The 22,483-nt window shown below is 47.2% G+C and overlaps 1 protein-coding gene across 1 annotated transcript in view; it reads right to left on the minus strand.

Annotated features, from left to right (window-relative positions):
- cnn3a (calponin 3, acidic a) overlaps positions 1-22,483 on the minus strand; it is a 94,139-nt gene that overhangs the window by 17,726 nt on the left and 53,930 nt on the right. The window contains exon 2 of the mRNA XM_072510548.1: positions 5,861-5,982. Within this exon, the coding sequence (XP_072366649.1) occupies positions 5,861-5,982 (122 nt within the window). The remainder of the gene's footprint in view (positions 1-5,860; positions 5,983-22,483) is intronic.

The raw sequence follows: 22,483 nt of genomic DNA on the forward strand, positions 1-22,483 counted from the left end.
GTAGGTGGATTGGCCACGCCAAATTGCCCCTTAATTGGAAATTTATTTAGTAAAAGGATTAGAGTCGATTAATGGATACCACCATATCAACGCACAAATTATTTTCAGTCATTGGTTATCTCCTTTCCCCATATTAATTTCAACATTAGAACCCACACTGCAAAATTGTGCATGCTCACTAAATATGATCGCTGTACACCATTTGCTTCCATTCAAATTATTTTGAGTGGGGCCTACAAAAATTACATTCTCAGTTGCTTCTCCAATCCTGACCCCACTTCTTGCTGTATATCACAGCCGGTCCACATACAAAGTTACACCTAACCCAATCCGCTTGTCCCTCTTTGACTTGGGAAGGTATTTGAACACACGAGCAGATACGCAATTTGTTCGGGGTCATCTTGAGTCAGATAGATTTGGGTAAAAGTCCCAATCCAGAGTTTCAAGCATAACGTCAGCTGTCAACCCACTGCAGTACTGAAGGAGTGTGGCACTGTGAAGCAACTACATTTTGGATAAAATATTAAAATGGTGCTCTCATCTACACTCAAGTCAATGTAAACAATTCCATGGCATTATTCAAAGAGCATAGGAGTTCGTCCAGTATCCTGACCCAAGATTGATGATACTCCCTCAACCAACACCAAAAACATATATCCTGACCTTGCTGTGTGCAAAATGGCTGCCATGTTCTCTACATTACAATGAAAACTACACTTAGAAACAGATACTTATTTGATTGTCGAGTGCTTTGGGGACATCCTGAGATGATGAAAGTCACTACATATAATACAACTCTTTCTCTCCATTGCTTGTGTTTAATCCTAGTTGTCCAATTTGGTCAAAAGATGTATGGACAGGACCATAGCTTATTGTCCAAATGGAAGATAGCCTGGCCCTAGATTCAAAGAATGCAACTTTCCCCATGATGATTGATTTCCCCATTAACAATTATGCTATATTTGAAAGTGAGGCATCACTATTCTATGACAGGTAGCCTAGCAATTTCCATAGTCACCAAACAGGCACAATACAGTTCCCAATTTTGAGCCTCCCATGCACAATCCAAGCAGTTTCTTATCCTTTGTTTAGATCACCTTGATATGGAATGTAAATTTCAGTGACTTAAAGTGGGGTTTTTCAACATGCGGGCCGCGATCCCGTGGGTGGGTGTCTGGAGGGTCACAGAGTGATCGGCCGTGCCATTCTCGCAGCAATCCCGATCATGGGACAAGTGCCCAACGGCATTACCGGCTTTTACATTGAGAATGGTGGTCACTATTGCCTTTTAATTAAAATAAATTGAGGTTGTGTGAAGTCTTCTGACCAGGAACAGCAGAAGAGAGCAGGTCACGTGTCCAATTGATGTCAAGTGCCCTCCATGTATGTGCTTTTGGCACCACACCATGGAGCACAGTAGCTTCCATTTTCCAGCTGCTGGCAAGAGGACTGTGAAGATGGATTGTTTTCTTAAAAAGTAAGAGACAGCCAGAGACTCAAATAGGCAGTGTATCTATTGGACAGGATGATTTTGTCAATTGTGCTAATGAAAATAATGAAATGAAAATTTCATTAAGGATGCAATGTCCATGTGGGTTATATGCAGGGAAGTACTGGCAAATGAAAAGTGTCAGATTTTGAAAGAATAATAACAATCTTTATTATTGTCACAAGTAGGCTTTCACAAGTAGGCTTACATTAACACTGCAATGAAGTTACTGTAAAAATCCCCGAGTCGCCACACTCCGGTGCCTATTTGGGGGTACACTCGAGGGAGAATTCAGACCGTCCAATTCACCTAACATCACGTCTTTCGGGACTTGTGGGAGGAAACCAGAGCGCCCGGAGGATACCCATGCAGGCACTGGGAGAACGTGCAGACTCCGCACAGGTCAGTGACCCAAGGGATCGAACCCGGGTCCCTGGCGCTGATAAAGCAGCAGTGCTAACCACTGTGCTATGACTATACAACACTTCGGAAAGACACTCACCATTGTTATGTTGTTATGGCCATAGCAATGATGTACACAGAACATCTAGTTCTGTAACTAGTAAAATGATTTATTAGCAAACACGTGGAAAGATAACTCACGAACCATGATACAAGAACGTCTTTCAGGACTTGTGGGAGAAAACCCACGCAGACATGGGGAGATCGTACAGACTCCGCACATAGTGAACCAAGCGGGAATCGAACCAGGGACCCTGGTGCTTTGAAGCAACAGTGCTAATCACTGTGCTACCGTGAAGTGGTGGGTGACATTGAGACCCCAGAGTTGTCAGTTATTAATTTACAGCTGACCCCAAATGAAAAAGCTGCGCTGTTGTATCCGACCTCTTACAGCACATTAAAAACACGTCAAAAGCACAGGAAGCTGTGAGCATTCTGAAGTATGTCCCACGAGTATCCTATGCGGAGTAAAACATGCATTTGGTTGCTATTGCTCTTCACGACAACCTACATGTGCGAGGGTAGATACTCCATTTTCGTAAAGATGAAGACAGAACAAAGGGACAGGTTGAAGTCTGCACCGAATATGCACATTGCTCTCCTCCTTTGAACATGATTCAAGTTGAGATCATGAGGACCAAGCACACTTCCCTTTCGCATTAAAAGTAAGCGAACATGGTGTGTGCTGCGACAGTCGGCCTCGTGGGTCAACCAGGTGGCAAAGGTGGGTCCCGGGGGGGGGAAAAGTTTGGAAAAACACCGATTTAACGAACAAACAATTAGAGTACCTCATTTGCATTCATCCTCTTCGTCTGATACCCTCCTAAGACCCTCCAAAGCCCCATATAGTCTTTTCACGGAGATCTCTTCCCACAACCTTTGTATCGGTATATTTTTTACTATGAAGTGACCTTCAGCCCTCATCTAAATTCCCCTGGTTCTCTTTCCTCAGACTTCCCCGTTTGCTATCAATCAACTTTATCGTACACATCAACTTCTCCAACCAAGGCTAGCCACTCAATCTCACTAAAGGTCACTATCTGTCAATTTTAATTAATGACTGAATCACCTTGGACAAATTTTCCCATTTCCCTCACCACCCACAATGATTCTGTCCACGTGCAGGCACACGAGCCACTCCATTGGAAAAGCTCAGCACATTCTAATTTTCACCTCCTCCTGACACACTTCACAAAAATATCACTGCCTGTGTTAACTGGTTCAACTAAGTGCTCATTGTTGTGCCATGACTCCCTTGCTCAGATTTTAAACCGTTTGTCCTCCCCATCACAATTCCCAGCTCTGTGTCAAAGTTGGGTCAAGTGCACAGACTATATCCTCACAGGTGTTCCAAGTGCTCCACATTGGCTTACTTTAGTGCAATTAATGCTTTTTGTACCCAAGTGCTTGCAGAATGCAACTTACTGGTTACTGTACAAGTGCTTCATTTTATACGCTAAAATAACACAGCAAGCCAGTTTCTTTCCATCAACAGAATAGTAAATAAGGGTGGTTGAATATAACAAACTGAAATGTAAATAGAGGAAAGTATTGTATAAACAAAAGCTTTATTTTTACAACAGTGATTACAAAAAGTACTTCCATTAGATTTTTAAGCATGTTGGGATGTCCCAGAGTTTGCACATGTACAAGTTCATTCGTATTTTTCAAGATGGCTGCTAAAAATATGCTGGAAGTACTCAGCCGGTTCAGCCAGTGTGTGTGTGTGTGTGTATATGTGTGTGTGTGTGTATGTATGTGGGGGGGGGGGGAGAGAAGAGGAGGAAACAGAAAAAAAGAGTTAACATTTAAGGTTGATAATCTTTGATCAGAACACCAGATTATCTTTTTTTTAAATAAATTTTTCCAATTAAGGGACAATTTAGCGTGGCCAATCCACCAACCTGCACATCTTTGGGTTGTGGGGGTGAGACCCACGCAGACAGGGGGAGAATGTTCACACTCCACACAGTGACCCGAGACCAGGAGCAAACCCGGGTCCTCGGCGCAGTAAGGCAGCAGCATTAACCACGTGCCACCTTCGGATTTCAAACATCAGCAATGTTTTGCTTTTCCACAAGACTCACCTTTTTGAGGCCATCTTGTCACATCAAAATGAGGCCAGAACTAGAAACATCAAGTACCTGAGGCTAACACAAGGGTAAGCACATCACAGTACTAGTCTCTAAAATGCACATTTTATTACCAACACGTATCAAAACAGGTTACAACACAAACACCCCGGGAAACATACTTCTCAGCAATCAACTACACAGTCTATACAAATCTCCCCCCCCTCTTCCGACGAACAGCTCCTCAAACACGATCACAAACATCCCCAACCTCTTCTCAAACCCCTCTGCAGAGCCCCTGAACTCATTTTATCTTCTCCAACTGCAGAAAGTCGTACAGGTCACCCAACCAAGCTGCTACCCCCGGTGGCGATGCCAACTGCCACTACAGTAAACTTTGCTGTGCAATCAGAGGCGAAGGCCACAACATCGGCCTTCCTCCTCTCCATGAGCTCCGGCTTCTCTGAAACCCCAGATAGCGCCACAAAAGGGTCCAGAGTCCACCTAAAATGCAACATTTGGAGATGGCGTCCTGTGTGGGCACGAGTCTGGGGGCGCTGGTGACGGCACCGCTGCTGCTCCCTCCGACGAGGTACACCACGAGCCCAGTGGTAGCGGCGACCCTCAAAATCTGGGGGCAATGGAGACGCCACAGGGGGGAGGCGGGGGCTTCGGTGTGTTCCCCGATATGGGAGAACCATCGGTTTGTCCCGGGGAAAATGGATGGGGGGTTCGTGAGTTGGCACAGGGCAGGTACTAGGAGGATGGGGGACCTGTTCATATACGGGATGTTTGCGAGCCTTGGAGAGCTGGAGGAGAAATTCGGGCTCCCCCCTGGAAATGCTTCAGGTATATGCAGGTAAGGGCGTTCGTTAGGCGACAGGTGGTGGAGTTTCCGCTGCTGCCGGCGCGCAGGGTCCAGGACAGGGTGCTTTTGGGGGGGGGGGGGGGGGGGGGAAAGGATCTCGGCAACTTATAAGGTGATGCAGGTGGAGGCCTCGGCGGAGGAGTTAAAAGGTAAGTGGGAGGAGGAGCTGGGGGAGGAGATCGACGAGGGTATGTGGGTGGATGCCCTGGGAAGGGTAAACTCTTCCTCCTCTTGCGCGAGGCTCAGCCTGATACAATTTAAGGAGCTGCACAGGGCGCACATGACCGGGGCAAGGCTAAGCCGTTTTTTTGAGAGTGAGGACAGATGTGCGAGGGTTCGGGGAGCCCAGCAAACCACACCCATATGTCCTGGGCATGTCCAGCGTTGGAGGAGTTCTGGAGGGGTGTAGCGAGGACAGTGTCAAGGGTTAGGCCCAGCTGGGGGCTCGCAATATTTGGGGTGTCGGATGAGCCAGGAGTGCAGGAGGCGAAAGAGGCCGGTATTCTGGCCTTTGCGCCCCTGGTAGCCCGGTGAAGGATTCTTCTTCAGCGGAAGGATGCGAGGCCCCCAAGCGTGGAATCCTGGATTAACGACATGGCAGGGTTCAAAATTGGAGGTGGTGAAATTTGCCTTAAGGGGATCTGTGCAAGGGCTCTTCAGGCGGTGGCAGCCGTTCCTAGACTTCCTGGCAGAGCGTTAGGAGATGGTCAGCAGCAGCGGGGGGGGGGGGGGGGGGGGGGGGGGGGGGGGGGGGGAGTTCGTGTTTGGTAGGAGATGCACTATTGTTTACTGTTTAACATTTATTTGTTTATTTATGCACTTTTGTTCTTGTTGTTTTATTATTTGTGTAAAGGGGGGGTTCTATTTTTCTGTTGTGATAATCTGCGGAAAATTTTGAATAATTTTTTTTTTTGTTAAATGCAACATTAACATGGGAACAAAGCTTCCCAAAAGTGGTCAGTTACTCACATGCAAAGAATAACACCATCCTTAAGGCTGTGCTGGAAGCTGTCAACCAAACGTCTGCCTGCAACCTCTTCAATCCAGACTCGCAACTCTTCCTCTTTCTGGGGGTCATATTTCTGAAGGATCTGGAAAGAACCAAAATATATGATATACATATTACCACATAATTGAGTATAGATCTGCATATTGAGAATAATTACTTTATCATCCTGTGCCTTGAAATTTGATATTTCCTACAGCAATCCAGGCCTAATCAGATTTCCTATAGGAAACTGCATCATGTTAATTACTGGTGTTGCTTTACTGCTGGGAAAAGAATGTCATGGCTAACTTTCACAGGCTGAACACACAAAATGATGGACCTTTCCTCAATAAAATACAAATATTACAATAGACCCATTGGAAATTTCTGGCAGCTTTGCTTTCAGAAAGCCTTTTAATACAAAATACTTGGTCACGGTTTGAGAATGAATGCCAAGATGAATCCAAAAGTCTACAAAGTCAGATTAGGACTTGCAAAAAGAATCTTGGCAATTAATTAACATAACTAATTGCACACTTGCTCATTTTCTTTTGTGAGATGCAACACTTTGGGATTCTAAAGAAACAGGAGGAGCAAGTTTATGCACCAAGTTAATTGTTTCATGAATTGATCTCCACTGCACATATTTTGCACAAAAGACATAATGCCTAGACTCTTAGACTCTAACCTCACTACCAGCTCTCCCCGAATTTGTCATTCTGACATGTGGGAATAGACCATTCTTTTTTTTTTGGAAGCATCATATGTCTTAATTTGCAAAACCTAAAGGAGCAGTTTTACCCAGAGCTAAGTTTTCTCCCATCAGGTCTGGGCCTTCACTTTTCACTTTTTTTCTTCTGGAATATAAATAAAATCCTGGAAATATTCAGCCCAGGGGACATCAGTGGAGAAGGAAGCCATTTTGCTACCCTTTTCAATTCTTTGGATCGGGCTGCAGCATGAACAGTGGCTAGCATAGCTGCCTCAACACCAGAAATTCGGGTTAGATTGTGGGTGATAATTTGCACATTCCCACTGTATCTGTGGGAGTGGCCTTTGGGTGCTCCAGTTCCTTCCACAGTCCAAAGATGTGCAGGATAGGTGAGATTATGGGGATAGGGTGGAGGAGCAGGCCTAGGTAGACTGCTCTTACAGAGGTGCTGATTAAATGGGCCAAAGGCCTCCTTCTGCACTGTAAGGATTCTATGAACAAAGTTTAATCTCGCTGCCAATCTGCGTCCTTCATTCTGCCTGTCAGACTTAGTTCCAAAAATTAGAGAATACAAGAGAGAAAGCACAAGAGAAGGACAGTAAGCTACAACAAAAATAGATGCAACATTTTAAACCAGTGAGCCATAAATGCTAGTTTATTTTTTTTTAAAGAGTAAATGAGGCAGTTAGAGAGAAGGCATGAACTGGCATGTTCACTTGGGTCTGATTTTTTGATACTTTCATTGAGACTAAATTTTGTTTTTGATAAAGCAAACCCACACAAGACTTATCCACAATTGAATTCTGTTTGCATAAGTAACACATAATTGGGCTTCACACTCCTCGTGCCCAGAGTTTGCTCCCAATCAGTTTTCAGCATTACTTGAATATTTGTTTAGCTAACATGATGTAAAATAGCTGTTAAAAGACCCCTGATCATTAAACAACTAATTAAAATAAAGCTTATATACCAGAGACGGCAATGCTTTGAAAATTAAGAAGAGTTTTCAGAAGGAGCATCTCTTGGGGTTTCAGCGGGAGCGGAGTGCGGGGGGGCTGCTGGTGGGTGAGTATTTAAGTAAACACTTACCTGGTCCCGTTTCTGTTCCTCTTTGCTGCTGTTGTTTTTTTTTAATAAATTTTTTTTTTTTTTAAGGCGGGAACAGGAAGTTCGACCCGCGGACTTCTGGGAAGCGGCGTGCAGGGGTTGCCGGTAGGTGAGTATTTAGGTTTAAAATAACTTACCTTGCAGGGGCAATCACTTGGAGTTTCAGCGGGAGCAGAGCGCGGGGGGTGAGTATTGAAGTTTAAAATAACTTACCTTGCAGGAGCATCTCTTGGGAGTTTCAGCGGGAGCGGAGTGCGGGGGCTGCTGGTGGGTGAGTATTTAAGTAAACACTTACCTGGTCCCGTTTCTGTTCCTCTTTGCTGCTGTTGTTTTTTTTTTTTTTTTTTTAAAAAGGCGGGAACAGGAAGTTCGACCCGCGGACTTCTGGGAAGTCCCTCACCAATAAGTTCTGGTGGAGAGGAAACCCGAGACACTACACGTGTAGTGTCTCCCACCCGCCCTCCTCCTCTAACCTAATAATAAAACCTATTGGTGTGAGTTAAGTACCATATTGTATTATTATTATTTTTTTTTTTTTTAAATTTAGTTGTTAGCCAGATCTTGGTTGAAAGTTAGGGGGATGGCAGGGAAGGGAGTGCAATGTTCCTCCTGCAGGATGTTTGAGGTGAGGGATGCCATTAGTGTCCCTGCTGATTTTATCTGCAGGAAGTGCTGCCATCTCCAGCTCCTCCAAGACAGAGTTAGGGAACTGGAGCTGGAGTTGGAAGAACTTCGGATCATTCGGGAGGCAGAGGGGGTCATAGATAGCAGCTTCAGGGAATTAGTTACACCAAAGATTGGAGATAGATGGGGAACTGTAAGAGGGACTGGGAAAAAGCAGTCAGTGCAGGGATCCCCTGCGGTCGTTCCCCTGAGAAACAAGTATACCGCTTTGGATACTTGTGTGGGGGGGGGGGGGACTTACCAGGGGTAAGCCATGGGGTACGGGCCTCTGGCACGGAGTCTGTCCCTTTTGCTCAGAAGGGAAGGGGGGAGAGGAGCAGAGCATTAGTAATTGGAGACTCGAAAGTCAGGGGCACAGATAGGAGATTTTGTGGGAGCATGAGAGACTCCCGTTTGGTACGTTGCCTCCCAGGTGCAAGGGTACGTGATGTCTCGGATCGTGTTTTACGGGTCCTTAAGGGGGAGGGGGAGCAGCCCCAAGTCGTGGTCCACATTGGCACTAACGACATAGGTAGGAAAGGGGATAAGGATGTCAGGCAGGCTTTCAGGGAGCTAGGATGGAAGCTCAGAACTAGAACAAACAGAGTTGTTATCTCTGGGTTGTTGCCCGTGCCACGTGATAGTGAGATGAGGAATAGGGAGAGAGAGCGATTAAACACGTGGCTACAGGGATGGTGCAGGCGGGAGGGATTCAGATTTCTGGATAACTGGGGCTCTTTCTGGGGAAGGTGGGACCTCTACAGACAGGATGGTCTACATCTGAACCTGAGGGGCACAAATATCCTGGGGGGGGGGGGGGGGAGATTTGTTAGTGCTCTTTGGGGGGGGGTTTAAACTAATGCAGCAGGGGCATGGGAACCTGGATTGTAGTTTTAGGGTACAGGAGAATGAGAGTATAGAGGTCAGGAACACAGATTTGACGTCGCAGGAGGGGGCCAGTGTGCAGGTAGGTGGTTTGAAGTGTGTCTACTTCAATGCCAGGAGTATACGAAATAAGGTAGGGGAACTGGCAGCATGGGTTGGTACCTGGGACTTCGATGTTGTGGCCATTTCAGAGACATGGATAGAGCAGGGACAGGAATGGATGTTGCAGGTTCTGGTGTTTAGGTGTTTTAGTAAGCTCAGAGAAGGAGGCAAAAGAGGGGGAGGTGTGGCGCTGCTAGTCAAGAGCAGTATTACGGTGGCGGAGAGGATGCTAGATGGGGACTCATCTTCCGAGGTAGTATGGGCTGAGGTTCGAAACAGGAAAGGAGAGGTCACCCTGTTGGGAGTTTTCTATAGGCCTCCAAATAGTTCTAGGGATGTCGAGGAAAGGATGGCGAGGATGATCCTGGATAAGAGCGAAAGTAACAGGGTAGTTATTATGGGAGACTTTAACTTTCCAAATATTGACTGGAAAAGATATAGTTCGAGTACATTAGATGGGTCGTTTTTTGTACAGTGTGCGCAGGAGGGTTTCCTGACACAATATGTTGACAGGCCAACAAGAGGCGAGGCCACGTTGGATTTGGGTAATGAACCTGGCCAGGTGTTGGATTTGGAGGTAGGAGAGCACTTTGGGGACAGTGACCACAATTCGGTGACATTTACATTCGTGATGGAAAGGGATAAGTATACACCGCAGGGCAAGAGTTATAGCTTGGGGGGTGTGGGGGGGGGGGGGGGGGGGGGGGGGGGGGGGGAGACAATTATGATGCCATTAGACGTGACTTGGGGGGGATAGGTTGGAGAAGTAGGCTGCAAGTGTTGGGCACACTGGATAAGTGGAGCTTGTTCAAGGATCAGCTACTGCGTGTTCTTGATAAGTACGTACCGGTCAGGCAGGGAGGAAGGCGTAGAGCGAGGGAACCGTGGTTTACCAAAGAAGTGGAATCTCTTGTTAAGAGGAAGAAGGAGGCCTATGTGAAGATGAGGTGTGAAGTTTCAGTTGGGGCGATGGATAGTTACAAGGTAACGAGGAAGGATCTAAAGAGAGAGCTAAGACGAGCAAGGAGGGGACATGAGAAGTATTTGGCATGTAGGATCAAGGAAAACCCAAAAGCTTTCTATAGGTATGTCAGGAATAAGCGAATGACTAAGGTCATTCAAGGACCAGTCAAGGACAGGAATGGGAAGTTGTGTGTGGAGTCTGAAGAGATAGGCGAGATACTAAATGAATATTTTTCGTCAGTATTCACTCAGGAAAAAGATAATGTTGTGGAGGAGAATGCTGAGACCCAGGCTATTAGAATAGATGGCATTGAGGTACGTAGGGAAGAGGTGTTGGTAATTCTGGACAGGCTGAAAATAGATAAGTCCCCGGGGCCTGATGGGATTTATCCTAGTATTCTCTGGGAGGCCAGGGAAGAGATTGCTGGACCTTTGGCTTTGATTTTTATGTCATCATTGGCTACAGGAATAGTGCCAGAGGACTGGAGGATAGCAAATGTGGTCCCTTTGTTCAAAAAGGGGAGCAGAGACAACCCCGGCAACTATAGACCGGTGAGCCTCACGTCTGTAGTGGGTAAAGTCTTGGAGGGGATTATAAGAGACAAGATTTATAATCATCTAGATAGGAATATGATCAGGGATAGTCAGCATGTCTTTGTGAAGGGTAGGTCATGCCTCACAAACCTTATAGAGTTCTTTGAGAAGGTGACTGAACAGGTAGACAAGGGTAGAGCAGTTGATGTGGTGTATATGGATTTCAGTAAAGCGTTTGATAAGGTTCCCCACGGTAGGCTATTGCAGAAAATACGGAGGCTGGGGATTGAGGGTGATTTAGAGATGTGGATCAGAAATTGGCTAGCTGAAAGAAGACAGAGGGTGGTGGTTGATGGGAAATGTTCAGAATGGAGTTCAGTTACAAGTGGCGTACCACAAGGATCTGTTCTGGGGCCGTTGCTGTTTGTCATTTTTATCAATGACCTAGAGGAAGGCGCAGAAGGGTGGGTGAGTAAATTTGCAGACGACACTAAAGACGGTGGTGTTGTCGACAGTGTGGATGGATGTAGCAGGTTACAGAGGGACATAGATAAGCTGCAGAGCTGGGCTGAGAGGTGGCAAATGGAGTTTAATGTAGAGAAGTGTGAGGTGATTCACTTTGGAAGGAATAACAGGAATGCGGAATATTTGGCTAATGGTAAAGTTCTTGGAAGTGTGGATGAGCAAAGGGATCTAGGTGTCCATGTACATAGATCCCTGAAAGTTGCCACCCAGGTTGATAGGGTTGTGAAGAAGGCCTATGGAGTGTTGGCCTTTATTGGTAGAGGGATTGAGTTCCGGAGTCAGGAGGTCATGTTGCAGCTGTACAAAACTCTGGTACGGCCGCATTTGGAGTATTGCGTACAGTTCTGGTCACCGCATCATAGGAAGGACGTGGAGGCTTTGGAGCGGGTGCAGAGGAGATTTACCAGTATGTTGCCTGGTATGGAGGGAAAATCTTATGAGGAAAGGCTGATGGACTGGAGGTTGTTTTCGTTGGAGAGAAGAAGGTTAAGAGGAGACTTAATAGAGGCATACAAAATGATCAGGGGGTTGGATAGGGTGGACAGTGAGAGCCTTCTCCCGCGGATGGAAATGGCTGGCACGAGGGGACATAGCTTTAAACTGAGGGGTAATAGATATAGGACAGAGGTCAGAGGTAGGTTCTTTACGCAAAGAGTGGTGAGGCCGTGGAATGCCCTACCTGCAACAGTAGTGAACTCGCCAACATTGAGGGCATTTAAAAGTTTATTGGATAAGCATATGGATGATAATGGCATAGTGTAGGTTAGATGGCTTTTGTTTCGGTGCAACATCGTGGGCCGAAGGGCCTGTACTGCGCTGTATCGTTCTATGTTCTATGTTCTAAGGCGTGGGCGTTTTTGTTCTGAATCAAACACGAAAGGGGTTAGCATTACCAACAGCCCCAGGTTGGGGAGGTACGATTATTTACTAAATATTCAATATATTTTTTTAATTTACCAATCTCCTTTCCCAGAAAGATTGGCAGTGTATCACCATTGCAAAAAGACTTGTTTTAATTTCTTACATAGCGGACTGCTCTTCCTCCATCATCCATATTGTCACTCTCCTGCATGTGAAATAGACAAAGGCCCCATCTGTTTTCTTCAGTAAAGCAAGATCATTACTAAACCATCACATGTTCACTATATGACGCAATTTACTTTTTCCTTTACAGCGATAGTGGCAAGCTGGAGCTCTATGGACCTGCTCAAAAAAGTCTGAACACCTGGTGTTTCTGGATTTCAGGACTAGTTACAGCATATTGCTTAAATGGATTGGATTTCAACTGCTAAAGGATCAAAAGTAATGCGAAAATTAAAATGATCTACACTAAGCATCCAGGAAACACCTTTGTGGAACCTTTGGTCTCGGTTTTACTTATTTGTTGAAAAAATGAAAACCTCTGCACTTGGCTAGGCAAAAGGAAAAGTAAGCTGATAGTAGGCAGTACATTTTCCCAGCACTCTTAATAAGCTGCCACCACAGACATATATACTGCAGGTCAGTAAAATACTGCTTTCTGTCAGAAGGTTTAGTGTTGAAAAAGATTAAACATCTGGCTTGCAAACCAGACAGCTGTTTTGGAAGGGTAGTGTTCAATTCTGGTCGCCACACTACCAGAAGGATACGGAGGCTTTAGAGAGGGTGCAGAAGAGATTTACCAGGATGTTGCCTGGTATGGAGGGCATTTGCTATCATAGAATTTACAGTGCAGAAGGAGGCCATTTGGCCCATCGAGTCTGCACCGGCTCTTGGAAAGAGCTCCCTACCCAAGGTCAACACCTCCACCCTATCCCCATAACCCAGTAACCCCACCCAACACGAAGGACAATTTATCATGGCCAATGCACCTAACCTGCGCATCTTTGGACTGTGGGAGGAAACTGGAGCACCCAGAGGAAACCCACGCACACACGGGGAGGATGTGCAGACTCCGCACAGACAGTGACCCAAGCCGGAATCGAACCTGGGACCCTGGAGCTGTGAAGCAATTGTGCTATCCACAATGTTACCGTGCTATGAGGAGCAGTTGAATAAACTCTGTTTGTTCTCACTGGAACGACAGAGGTTGAGGGGCGACCTGATAGAGGTCTACAAAATTATGAGGGGCATAGACAGAGTGGATAGTCAGAGGCTTTTTCCCAGGGTAGAGGGGTCAATTACTAGGGGGCATAGGTTTAAGGTGAGAGGGGCAAGGTTTAGAGTAGATGTACGAGGCAAGTCTTTTACGCAGAGGGTAGTGGGTGCCTGGAACTCGCTACCGGAGGAGGTGGTGGAAGCAGGGACGATAGTGACATTTAAGGGGCATCTTGACAAATACATGAATAGGATGGGAATAGAGGGATACGGACCCAGGAAGGTGTAGAAGATTTTAGTTTAGACGGGCAGCATGGTCGGCACAGGTTTGAAGGGCTGAAGGACCTGTTCCTGTGCTGTACTTTTCTTTGTTATTTGAGAAAAATTGATCCCATGAGCTTTATGGGATAGAAGAGGGTGCCAATGTTAGCATTTTCAAGTTAGGAGGCTGCATATCTCAATATTTTAACATGGATCAATCTCTTTTTTAAAAAAGTACATTAACAATGCTTGAACACTCAAGGTGTGAGAATCTGATCATTGCCTAAATCAAGTTAAGCAAAATTGAACTGATCAGGAGATGTTTGCAGTTTTTGCTTGATAGGATCATTCTTGAACTCACAATTGCCTTGTAGTTTTCCAAGATGACTATTCTGATGATGGTCTTGTTTGTACAGGTTATCAAGTATGGCTTGTCCACTTTGTATTGAACATTTTCACCTTCGATAGTCCGGATTTGGATTTTTGTGTTGCGATTGGCGAAACTGTCAGCTTTCGCCATAATTAGCCTGTGAAACCGACAGCAGCATCTGTCTGCACATGCACAGTTAACATGGAGAAAATCCAGAAGGTGCATGTGGTGTGTTCCTGGATAACGCCATAAACCGCACGCAACAAGTGCCAAACGGTGGCAGCAATGGATGTGGTGTATTCACTGCAACGCCAGCGATGGACCCTATATGGCTTCAGTGGTTGAAGACAGTCTTAAGAAAAGTGGCAACTTTAAACTTAAAAGAAAAAAGAGGGGCTGGGGGCTCAAGCTAGGAGGCATATACATTTAATGTTGCACTCTGAATTAATCTATACCAAGCAAAGTCTGCCTCTGGTTTCTTCCTTCACTGATTGGCTACCACAATCTTTAGAAATCACTGAAGTGATGAAAACGTGAATGCTGAAAAAGTTTCACCTTGTTAATGAGGTGTACCTAGTTTTAAAAACACTGCAAAGTCATAACCACTGAACAACCTCTGGCCCTGGAAATCTAATTCTACATTTCTGTAATGCAAATTCTTTTTCATTAAAACTTTAAAAGATTATGGCTCTGGTCCAGGTTAAGTTGTGGCTTGGAGGAGTACTTGCAGTTGGTGGTGTTCCCATGCATCTGTTGATCTGGTCCTTCGAGGTGGTAGAGGTTGCAGGTTTGGAAGATGGTGTCAAAGGAGTCTTGGGAGGGTTGCTGCAGTATATCTAGTATATGGTACATGCTGCTAACACTGTCTGTGGTAGAGGGAGTGAATGTTGAAGGTGGTGGATAGCATGCCAATCAAGCAGCCAGCTTTGTCCTGGGTGAGAGTTTCTTCAGTGGAGTCATGCTCATCGAGACAATTGGACAGTCCTGACTTGGAGATGGTCGGCGTAGGCAAGCTTTGAAGAGTCAGGAAGTAAGTTACTCACCACAGAATTCTGAGCCCATGACCTGCTCCTGTAGCCATAGTATGTATATGGCTTGTAAAGGTTTTGGTCAATGGTAACACTCAGGATATTGATAGTGGGGGATTCAGCAGTTATCAACTTGGGCTGGTAAGTGGCACTAAGTATTACCAAGCAAGTCACTTGGTGCAACAAAAAAATGCCAAAAGTGGATACGCCCATGCTACTTCAACGGCTCGAAGGGTATCCACACAAGACTCCTCTGCGCACTGAAGCCTGCAGTTAAGAAGCAGATTAACTGGGTCGCCACGTTATTTATGGCTGGTGATGATCGCAAGAAAATTGAAATGTTGAAGGCTAGTTATGTAACATGTTAGTGAGTTGCCAACTCGAGAGAGAGAGAGAGAGAGAGAGAATGGACGGAGGTGGACATTTTAAAAAACCCACAAAAGAGCCTTCCTGATGCTGAACATCGCACTCCAGCACCCAAATACATATTTATGCAATCTTCAGAATAAAACCAGCACAACAGAGATTATCTGGTCAATTCTGTAGTCTTTTGGTATTCCCTGCTCACGTTCATCATTAAAGCTGAATACACAGAATGCAATACACATCCACTTTTTCCATTATGCAGCTATACAACCATAAACACAAACCTAATCTGTGAGCCCCAATGTGCACAGGTCAATAAACTCCCAGAGCTGTTTGTTTTCCCATCAATTTCTCATGGTAACCTATGGGTAAATTACAACCCAGTCTCATGTGTGACACTCCACATGTGAAGGTCTACTCCACAGTTGAAGGTCTGCATCACAAAACAGATTCTGCCCCAATGTTCCTCTCAAGAGCAAATCTTGTACCCTCCACTTCTCTCAGCTATGCTACTCATTCCAGAATGATACAAAACAGAACATGTTACTCGCCTGTGCGGCAGGGGATGAGAGTTACTACTTTATGAGTAGAGGTTACTTTGTGTATAGTGGTGGGACTTTAAAAGATTACGCATAACTTCACGAATAGAATATTTTATGCCAAAAAAAACCAAAAACAATATTTAATCCATGAAACCCAAAGAAATTTCAAAAGATCCCACCCCCCCCCCCCCCCCCCCCACCAATGTAGGGCAGGTAGATCGCATTGCACTGAGCAGGAGAGGTCTCCCAGTTTTCTGGTCAACTGTAACCTATTAACTAAACCCAAAACATATTTGGTGATTTATCTCAATGCTGTGTGTAGCATCTGGCCAAGTGTAAAATGACTGCAATAATTTTCTACACGAGTGACTGCAATTCAAAAGGAATCCATCAGTTGCACTGCATTTTGGAATGAAAGGCGAGAGTGGCTGCCTTTGATATCAAAGTAGCATTTGAGAGTGTGGCATATAACAAGTGTTTTTCAAACCGGGCCCCACTTTGCCACTTGATGGCTGGCACAGACATGATGAGCCAAAGGGCCTCTTTCTGTGTTGCAAAACTACTGACTTTATGAAAGTTGAGATATATTCAAAGCGCAGAGGGCAGAGGAGAGCCACGAGGTTGATATCAATGTTTGAATTATTCAAAAAGAAACAAAGATTTATATTTTTTCTAGCACCATCACAACTACACGAGTATAAAGTAGTTTGCAACCAATGAAGTACAGTCAATGCTGGAATGCCAATTTATGCACAGCAAATCCCACAAACAGCAATATGCAAAAACCAGGGGCTGGATTCTTCCGCCCCACCTGCCGCAAGATCGCCACGGGCTAGAAGCTGACAATGGAAAAATTCATTGACCTCGGGTGGGATTCTCTGGTCACTGGGCTAACGCGGTTAGTGAATCCCGCCCCAGATAATGCGTTTTTGTGATGTTGATTGAGGGATAAACGTTAGTTAGGACATCAGGGATAATTCCCTGCTCTTATTCAGTGTAGTCCCATGGAATCATTTACATCCACGTGAGAGGCAGAGCCTCCACGTAACATGGGTAACTAGAAAATGGCATTTCTAGCAGGACAGTACAGACCCCTGTCAGCATCAATTGGGCTAAGGTGGAGATGGTTAACAGCTTCAAATTCCTATGGGTGTACATCACCAAAAATCTGCCCTGGTCCACCCATGTCGACACTACCACCAAGAAAGCACAACAGCGCCTATCCTTCCTCATGAAACTAAGGAAATTCGGCATGTCCACATTAACTCTGACCAGCCTTTACAGATGCATCACAGCCTGATATAGCAACTGCTCGGCCCAAGACCGCAAGAGAGTCGTGAACACAGCTCAGTCCATCACACAAACCTGCCTCCCATCCATTGACTCCATCTACACCTCCCACTGCCTGGGGAAAGCGGGCAGCATAATCAAAGACTCCTCCCACCCGGCTTACTCGCTCTTCCAACTTCTTCCATCGGGAATAGATACAAAAGTCTGAGAACACGCAGAAACAGATTCAAAAACAGCTTCTTCCCCGCTGTTAGCAGACTCCTAAATGACCCTCTTATGGTCTGACCTGATTAATACTGCACTTCTGTATGCTTCACCCAATGTCGGTGTCTATGTATTTACATGTGTACTTTGTGTCGCCTATTATGTATTTTCTTTATATTTTATTTTATTTTCATGTACTTAATGATCTGTCTGAACTGCTTCTCACTCCTGGGACAAACATTCTCCCGTATCTCACCTCACATTAGCCATTTCCGTGGAACTTTTTCTGTTTGTGATCCTGCTGATCTTACCAGTAGTTGGGATACCCATGTTAATTCAGAGTGCGCCGCGACCCTTTTTATACCAGTCCACGACCCTTCACTTTGAAAAAGCCTGGCATATAGGAAACCCAAGTAAAACTGGAGTTATTAGGAATCGGGGGAAATGCGCCATAGGTTGAGTCATAATGATCTTCCTTTTATACTAGGTGAGATTGTTGGAGGCAGATCATCTCGGCCACAAGGCATTGATGCAGGAGTTCTGCAGGGTAGTGTCCTAAGCATAACCATCTTCAGCTGTTTCAATGACTTTTCCCCCCTCCTGCAGGCTAGAGATGTGGATGTTGAGCGTTTCAATTTGAAACTCAAGATAGTGAAGCAGACTGTGCCCGTTTACAGCAAGACCTGAACAACATTCAGGCTTGGGTTGGCAGGTGGCAATTCAGGCAATGACCATCTCCAACAAGGGGCAATCTAACCATCTCGCTTTGACATGGCATCGCCAAATCCCCAGCAAATCAAAATCCCGAGGGTTAACACAGACTAGAAACTGAACGAGCCATATAAAATACTGTGTGGCCACCAAGACCAGTTCAGAGGCTGGGGATTCTGGGTGACTCACCTCCCAATTCCCCAAAGCCTGTCCACCATCTATAAAGGCACAAATCTACAAGGCCTGCACGATGGCACACTGCTGTCTCTCAGTGCTAGGATGGGAGTTCAATTCTGGCTTTGGGTGACTGCGCAAACACATTTTCCCCATGTCACGTGGGTTTCCTCCGGGCCCCCCGGTTTCCTCCCACAGTCCAAAGAGGGGCAGGTTAGGTGGATTGACTATGCTAAATTGACCTCAAGTGTCCAACGGTTAGGTGGGGTTATTGGGATATGGTGGGGAAGTGGGCTTGGATGGAGTGCTCTTTCAGAGGGTCGGTGCCGACTTAAATGGATGAATGGCCTCCTTCTGCACTGTAGGAATTCCATGATTCTAAGTCAGGAGTGAAGTGGAAACTCCAGGAGGAGTGCAGCTCCATTAAACAAACAGCTTGACACCACCCAGGACAAAGCCGCCAACTTGATTGGCATACCCAACAACATTGGACTCCATCTACACAGATGCACAGTGGCTGCATATCAAGATGCACTGCTCCCGGTTGGTAGAGCAAATGGAAGGGGACTTTAAGAGATGGAACTGGCGGGGAGGGTACAGACCGTGAAAATGACGATCCTCCCCAGATTTCTGTTGATCTTTCAGTGCCTCCCCATCTTCATCCCGAAGGCCTTTTTCAAGCAGGTGAACAAGATCATTTCGGGCTTTGTGTGGGCGAATAAAACCCCCGGGTGAAGAAAATGTTGTTGGAGCGTAGTCGGGGGGTGGGTTGGCGCTGCCGAACTTCTGCAACTACTACTGGGCGGCTAATATAGTCATGATTAGGAAGTGGGTAATGGGGAGGGGTCGGCATGGGAGCGGTTAGAGACGGCATCATGTAAAGGCACCAGTCTGGGAGCATTGGTAATGGCACCTGCCGTTCTCGCCGGCACACGGTACTCCACAAGTCCGGTGGTAGTGGCGGCACTGAGGATCTGGGGGCAATGAGGAGGTATAAGAAGGTGGACGGTGCGTTGGTCTGGACCCCGATTTGTAACAACCACAGGTTTATACCGGGCAGGCTGGATGGCGGGTTCCAGAGCTGGCAGAGGGCAGGAATTAGAAAGATGGGGGATCTGTTTATAGATGGGAGCTTTCTGGATGCTGGCATACCAGCGCCGTAAGAGGACGGCAGCGAGGGAAATAGGGGGAATCAAAGATGGAGGGGGAGCCACGGTTCGGAGTGCAACGAAATAAACAAGGTATTCAAGGCCTTCTATGAAGAGCTGTACAGATCCCAGCCCCCGGGGGGGGGGGGGGGGGGGGGGGGGGGGGGGGGGGGGGGAGAGAGAAAGAGGGGATAAGACGATTCCTAGACCAACTGCGGTTCCGGAGGGTGGAGGAGCAAGAGGCGGCTGGTTTGGGGGCATCAATCGGGTTGGAGGAGCTGAGTAAGGGTCTGGGGAGTATGCAGGCGGGGAAGGCCCCGGGGCCGGACAGTTTCCCGGTGGAGTTCTATAGAAAGTATGTGGACCTATTGGCCCCGCTACTTGTGAGGACCTTTAACGAGGCAAGAGAGGAGTGGTCCCTGCCCCAGACAATGTCGGAGGCGACAATTTCCTTGATTCTGAAGCGAGACAAGGACCCACTGCAACGTGGATCGTACAGGCCAATTTTGCTCCTCAATGTGGACGCCAAGTTATTGGCAAAAGTGCTGGCCACGAGGATTGAGGACTGTGTACCGGGGGTGATACATGAGGACCAGGCGGGATTCGTAAAGGGCAGGCAATTAAACACTAACGTGCGGCGGCTCTTAAACGTGATAATGATGCCATCGATGCAGGGAGAGGCGGAGATAGTGGCAGCTAAAGACGCGGAGAAGGCCTTGACCGAGTAGAGTGGGAGTACCTCTGGGAAGTGCTGCGTAGGTTTGGGTTCGGGGGAGGGTTTATTAGCTGGGTTAAGCTCCTTTACAGTGCCCGCGGTGGCGAGTGTGGTGACGAACCGGCGGAGGTCAGAGTACTTTCGGCTGTACCGAGGAACGAGGCAGGGGTGCCCCCTGTTGTTTGCATTGGCGATTGAACCCTTGGCCATAGCACTGAGGGAGTCTAATAAATGGAGGGGGGGGTGGTTCGCGGGGGAGAAGAGCATCGGGTGTCACTATACGCGGATGATCTGCTGTTGTACGTGGCGGACCCAATGGAGGGGATGGTGGAGGTCATGCAGACTCTGAGTGAGTTTGGGGAGTTCTCGGGCTATAAGCTCAATATAGGGAAGAGTGAGCTTTTTGTATTACAGGCAGGGGACCAAGAAAGAGGGATAGGGGGCCTACTGCTGAGGAGGGCGACGGGGAGTTTTCGGTATCTGGGGGATCCAGATAGCTAGGAGTTGAGGGGCCCTACACAAATTGAATTTGACGAGGTTGGTGGACAATGGAGGCGGACTTCAAAAGATGGGACATGTTGCCGCTTTCGTTGGCGGGTAGAGTGCAGTCGGTCAAAATGATGGTCCTTCCGAGGTTTTTGTTTGTGTTTCAGTGGCTTCCCATCGTGATCACCAAGGGCTTTTTTAAGAGAGTAAGCAGGAGTATTTTGGGGTTTGTGTGGGTGAATAAGACAACGAGGGTAAGGAGAGGGTTCCTGGAACGCAGTAGGGACCAAGGAGGGTTGGCCCTGCCAAACCTAGGGAGCTACTACTGGGCAGCAAATGTGGCGATGATCCGCAAGTGGGTTATGGAGGGAGAGGGGGCGGCATGGAAGAGGATGGAGATGGCGTCCTGTAAAGGAACGAGCTTGGGGGCGTTGGTGACGGCACCGCTGCCGTTCTCGCCATCAAAGTATACCACGAGCCCGGTGGTGGCGGCAACGTTAAGGATCTGGGGCCAGTGGAGACGGCACAGGGGTGCAGTGGGAGCCTCGGTGTGGTCCCCGATCAGGGGTAACCACCGGTTTGTCCCAGGGAAGATGGACGGGGGGTTCCAGGGCTGGCATCGGGCGGGGATTAGAAGAATGGGAGACCTGTTCATTGACAGGACATTTGCGAGCCTAGGGGCACTGGAGGAGAAGTTTGAGTTACCTCCGGGAAATGCATTCAGATATATGCAGGTGAGGGCTTTTGTGAGGCGACAGGTCAGGGAATTCCCGTTGCTCCCGGCACAAGAACTTCAAGACAGGGTGATCTCGGGTGTATGGGTCGGGGAGGGCAAGGTTTCGGCAATACACCAAGAGATGAAATAAGAGGGGGAAGCCCTAGCAGAAGAGTTGAAGGGTAAATGGGAGGAGGAACTGGGGGAGGAGATCGAGGAAGGTTTGTGGGCTGATGCCCTAGGTAGGGTTAATTCCTCCTCCTCGTGTGCCAGGCTCAGCCTGATACAATTTAAGGTGGTTCACAGGGCGCACTTGACGGGGGCGAGGTCGAGTAGGTTCTTTGGGGTAGAGGACAGATGTGGAAGGTGTTCAGGGAGTCCGGCGAACCATGTCCACGTTTTGGTCATGCCCGGCACTGGAGGGGTTCTGGAGAGGAGTGGCGGGAGCAATATCTCAGGTGGTGAAAGTCCGGGTCAAGCCAAGCTGGCGGCTAGCAATATTCGGAGTAGTGGATGAGCTGGGAGTGCAGGAGGCGAAAGAGGCCGGAATTCTGGCCTTTGCGTCCCTAGTCGCCCGGCAAAGGATCTTGTTATTGTGGAAGGAGGCAAAGCCCCGTAGCCTGGAGGCCTGGATAAATGACATGGCCGGGTTCATTAAGTTGGAGAGGATTAAGTTTGTCTTGAGAGGGGCTGCGCAGGGGTTCTACAGGCGGTGGCAACCGTTCCTAGACTACCTCGCGGAGTGTTAGAGGAAGGCCGGTCAGCAGCAGCAGCAACCCTGGGGGCGGGGGGGGGGGGAAACGGGAGACTGTTTGAGGGGATGGACGAGCGGGAGATAACATGGAGGGTGGGGGAAACTGGCACGTGCGGGCAAGAGCCAGTCTATAAAGCTATGTAAATATACAATTTTGCCATGTATATATCTTGCTCAATGCGGTTTTGTGTTATTTTGTTACCCGGGGGGGGGGGGGGGGGGGTTATTGTTTGTAAGGGGGAAAAATTGTGTTGTCAAAAAATCTTAATAAAT

Source organism: Scyliorhinus torazame, chromosome 7 (genome assembly GCF_047496885.1).
Source record: "Scyliorhinus torazame isolate Kashiwa2021f chromosome 7, sScyTor2.1, whole genome shotgun sequence".
In the NCBI taxonomy this organism is placed as follows: Eukaryota; Metazoa; Chordata; class Chondrichthyes; order Carcharhiniformes; family Scyliorhinidae; genus Scyliorhinus; species Scyliorhinus torazame.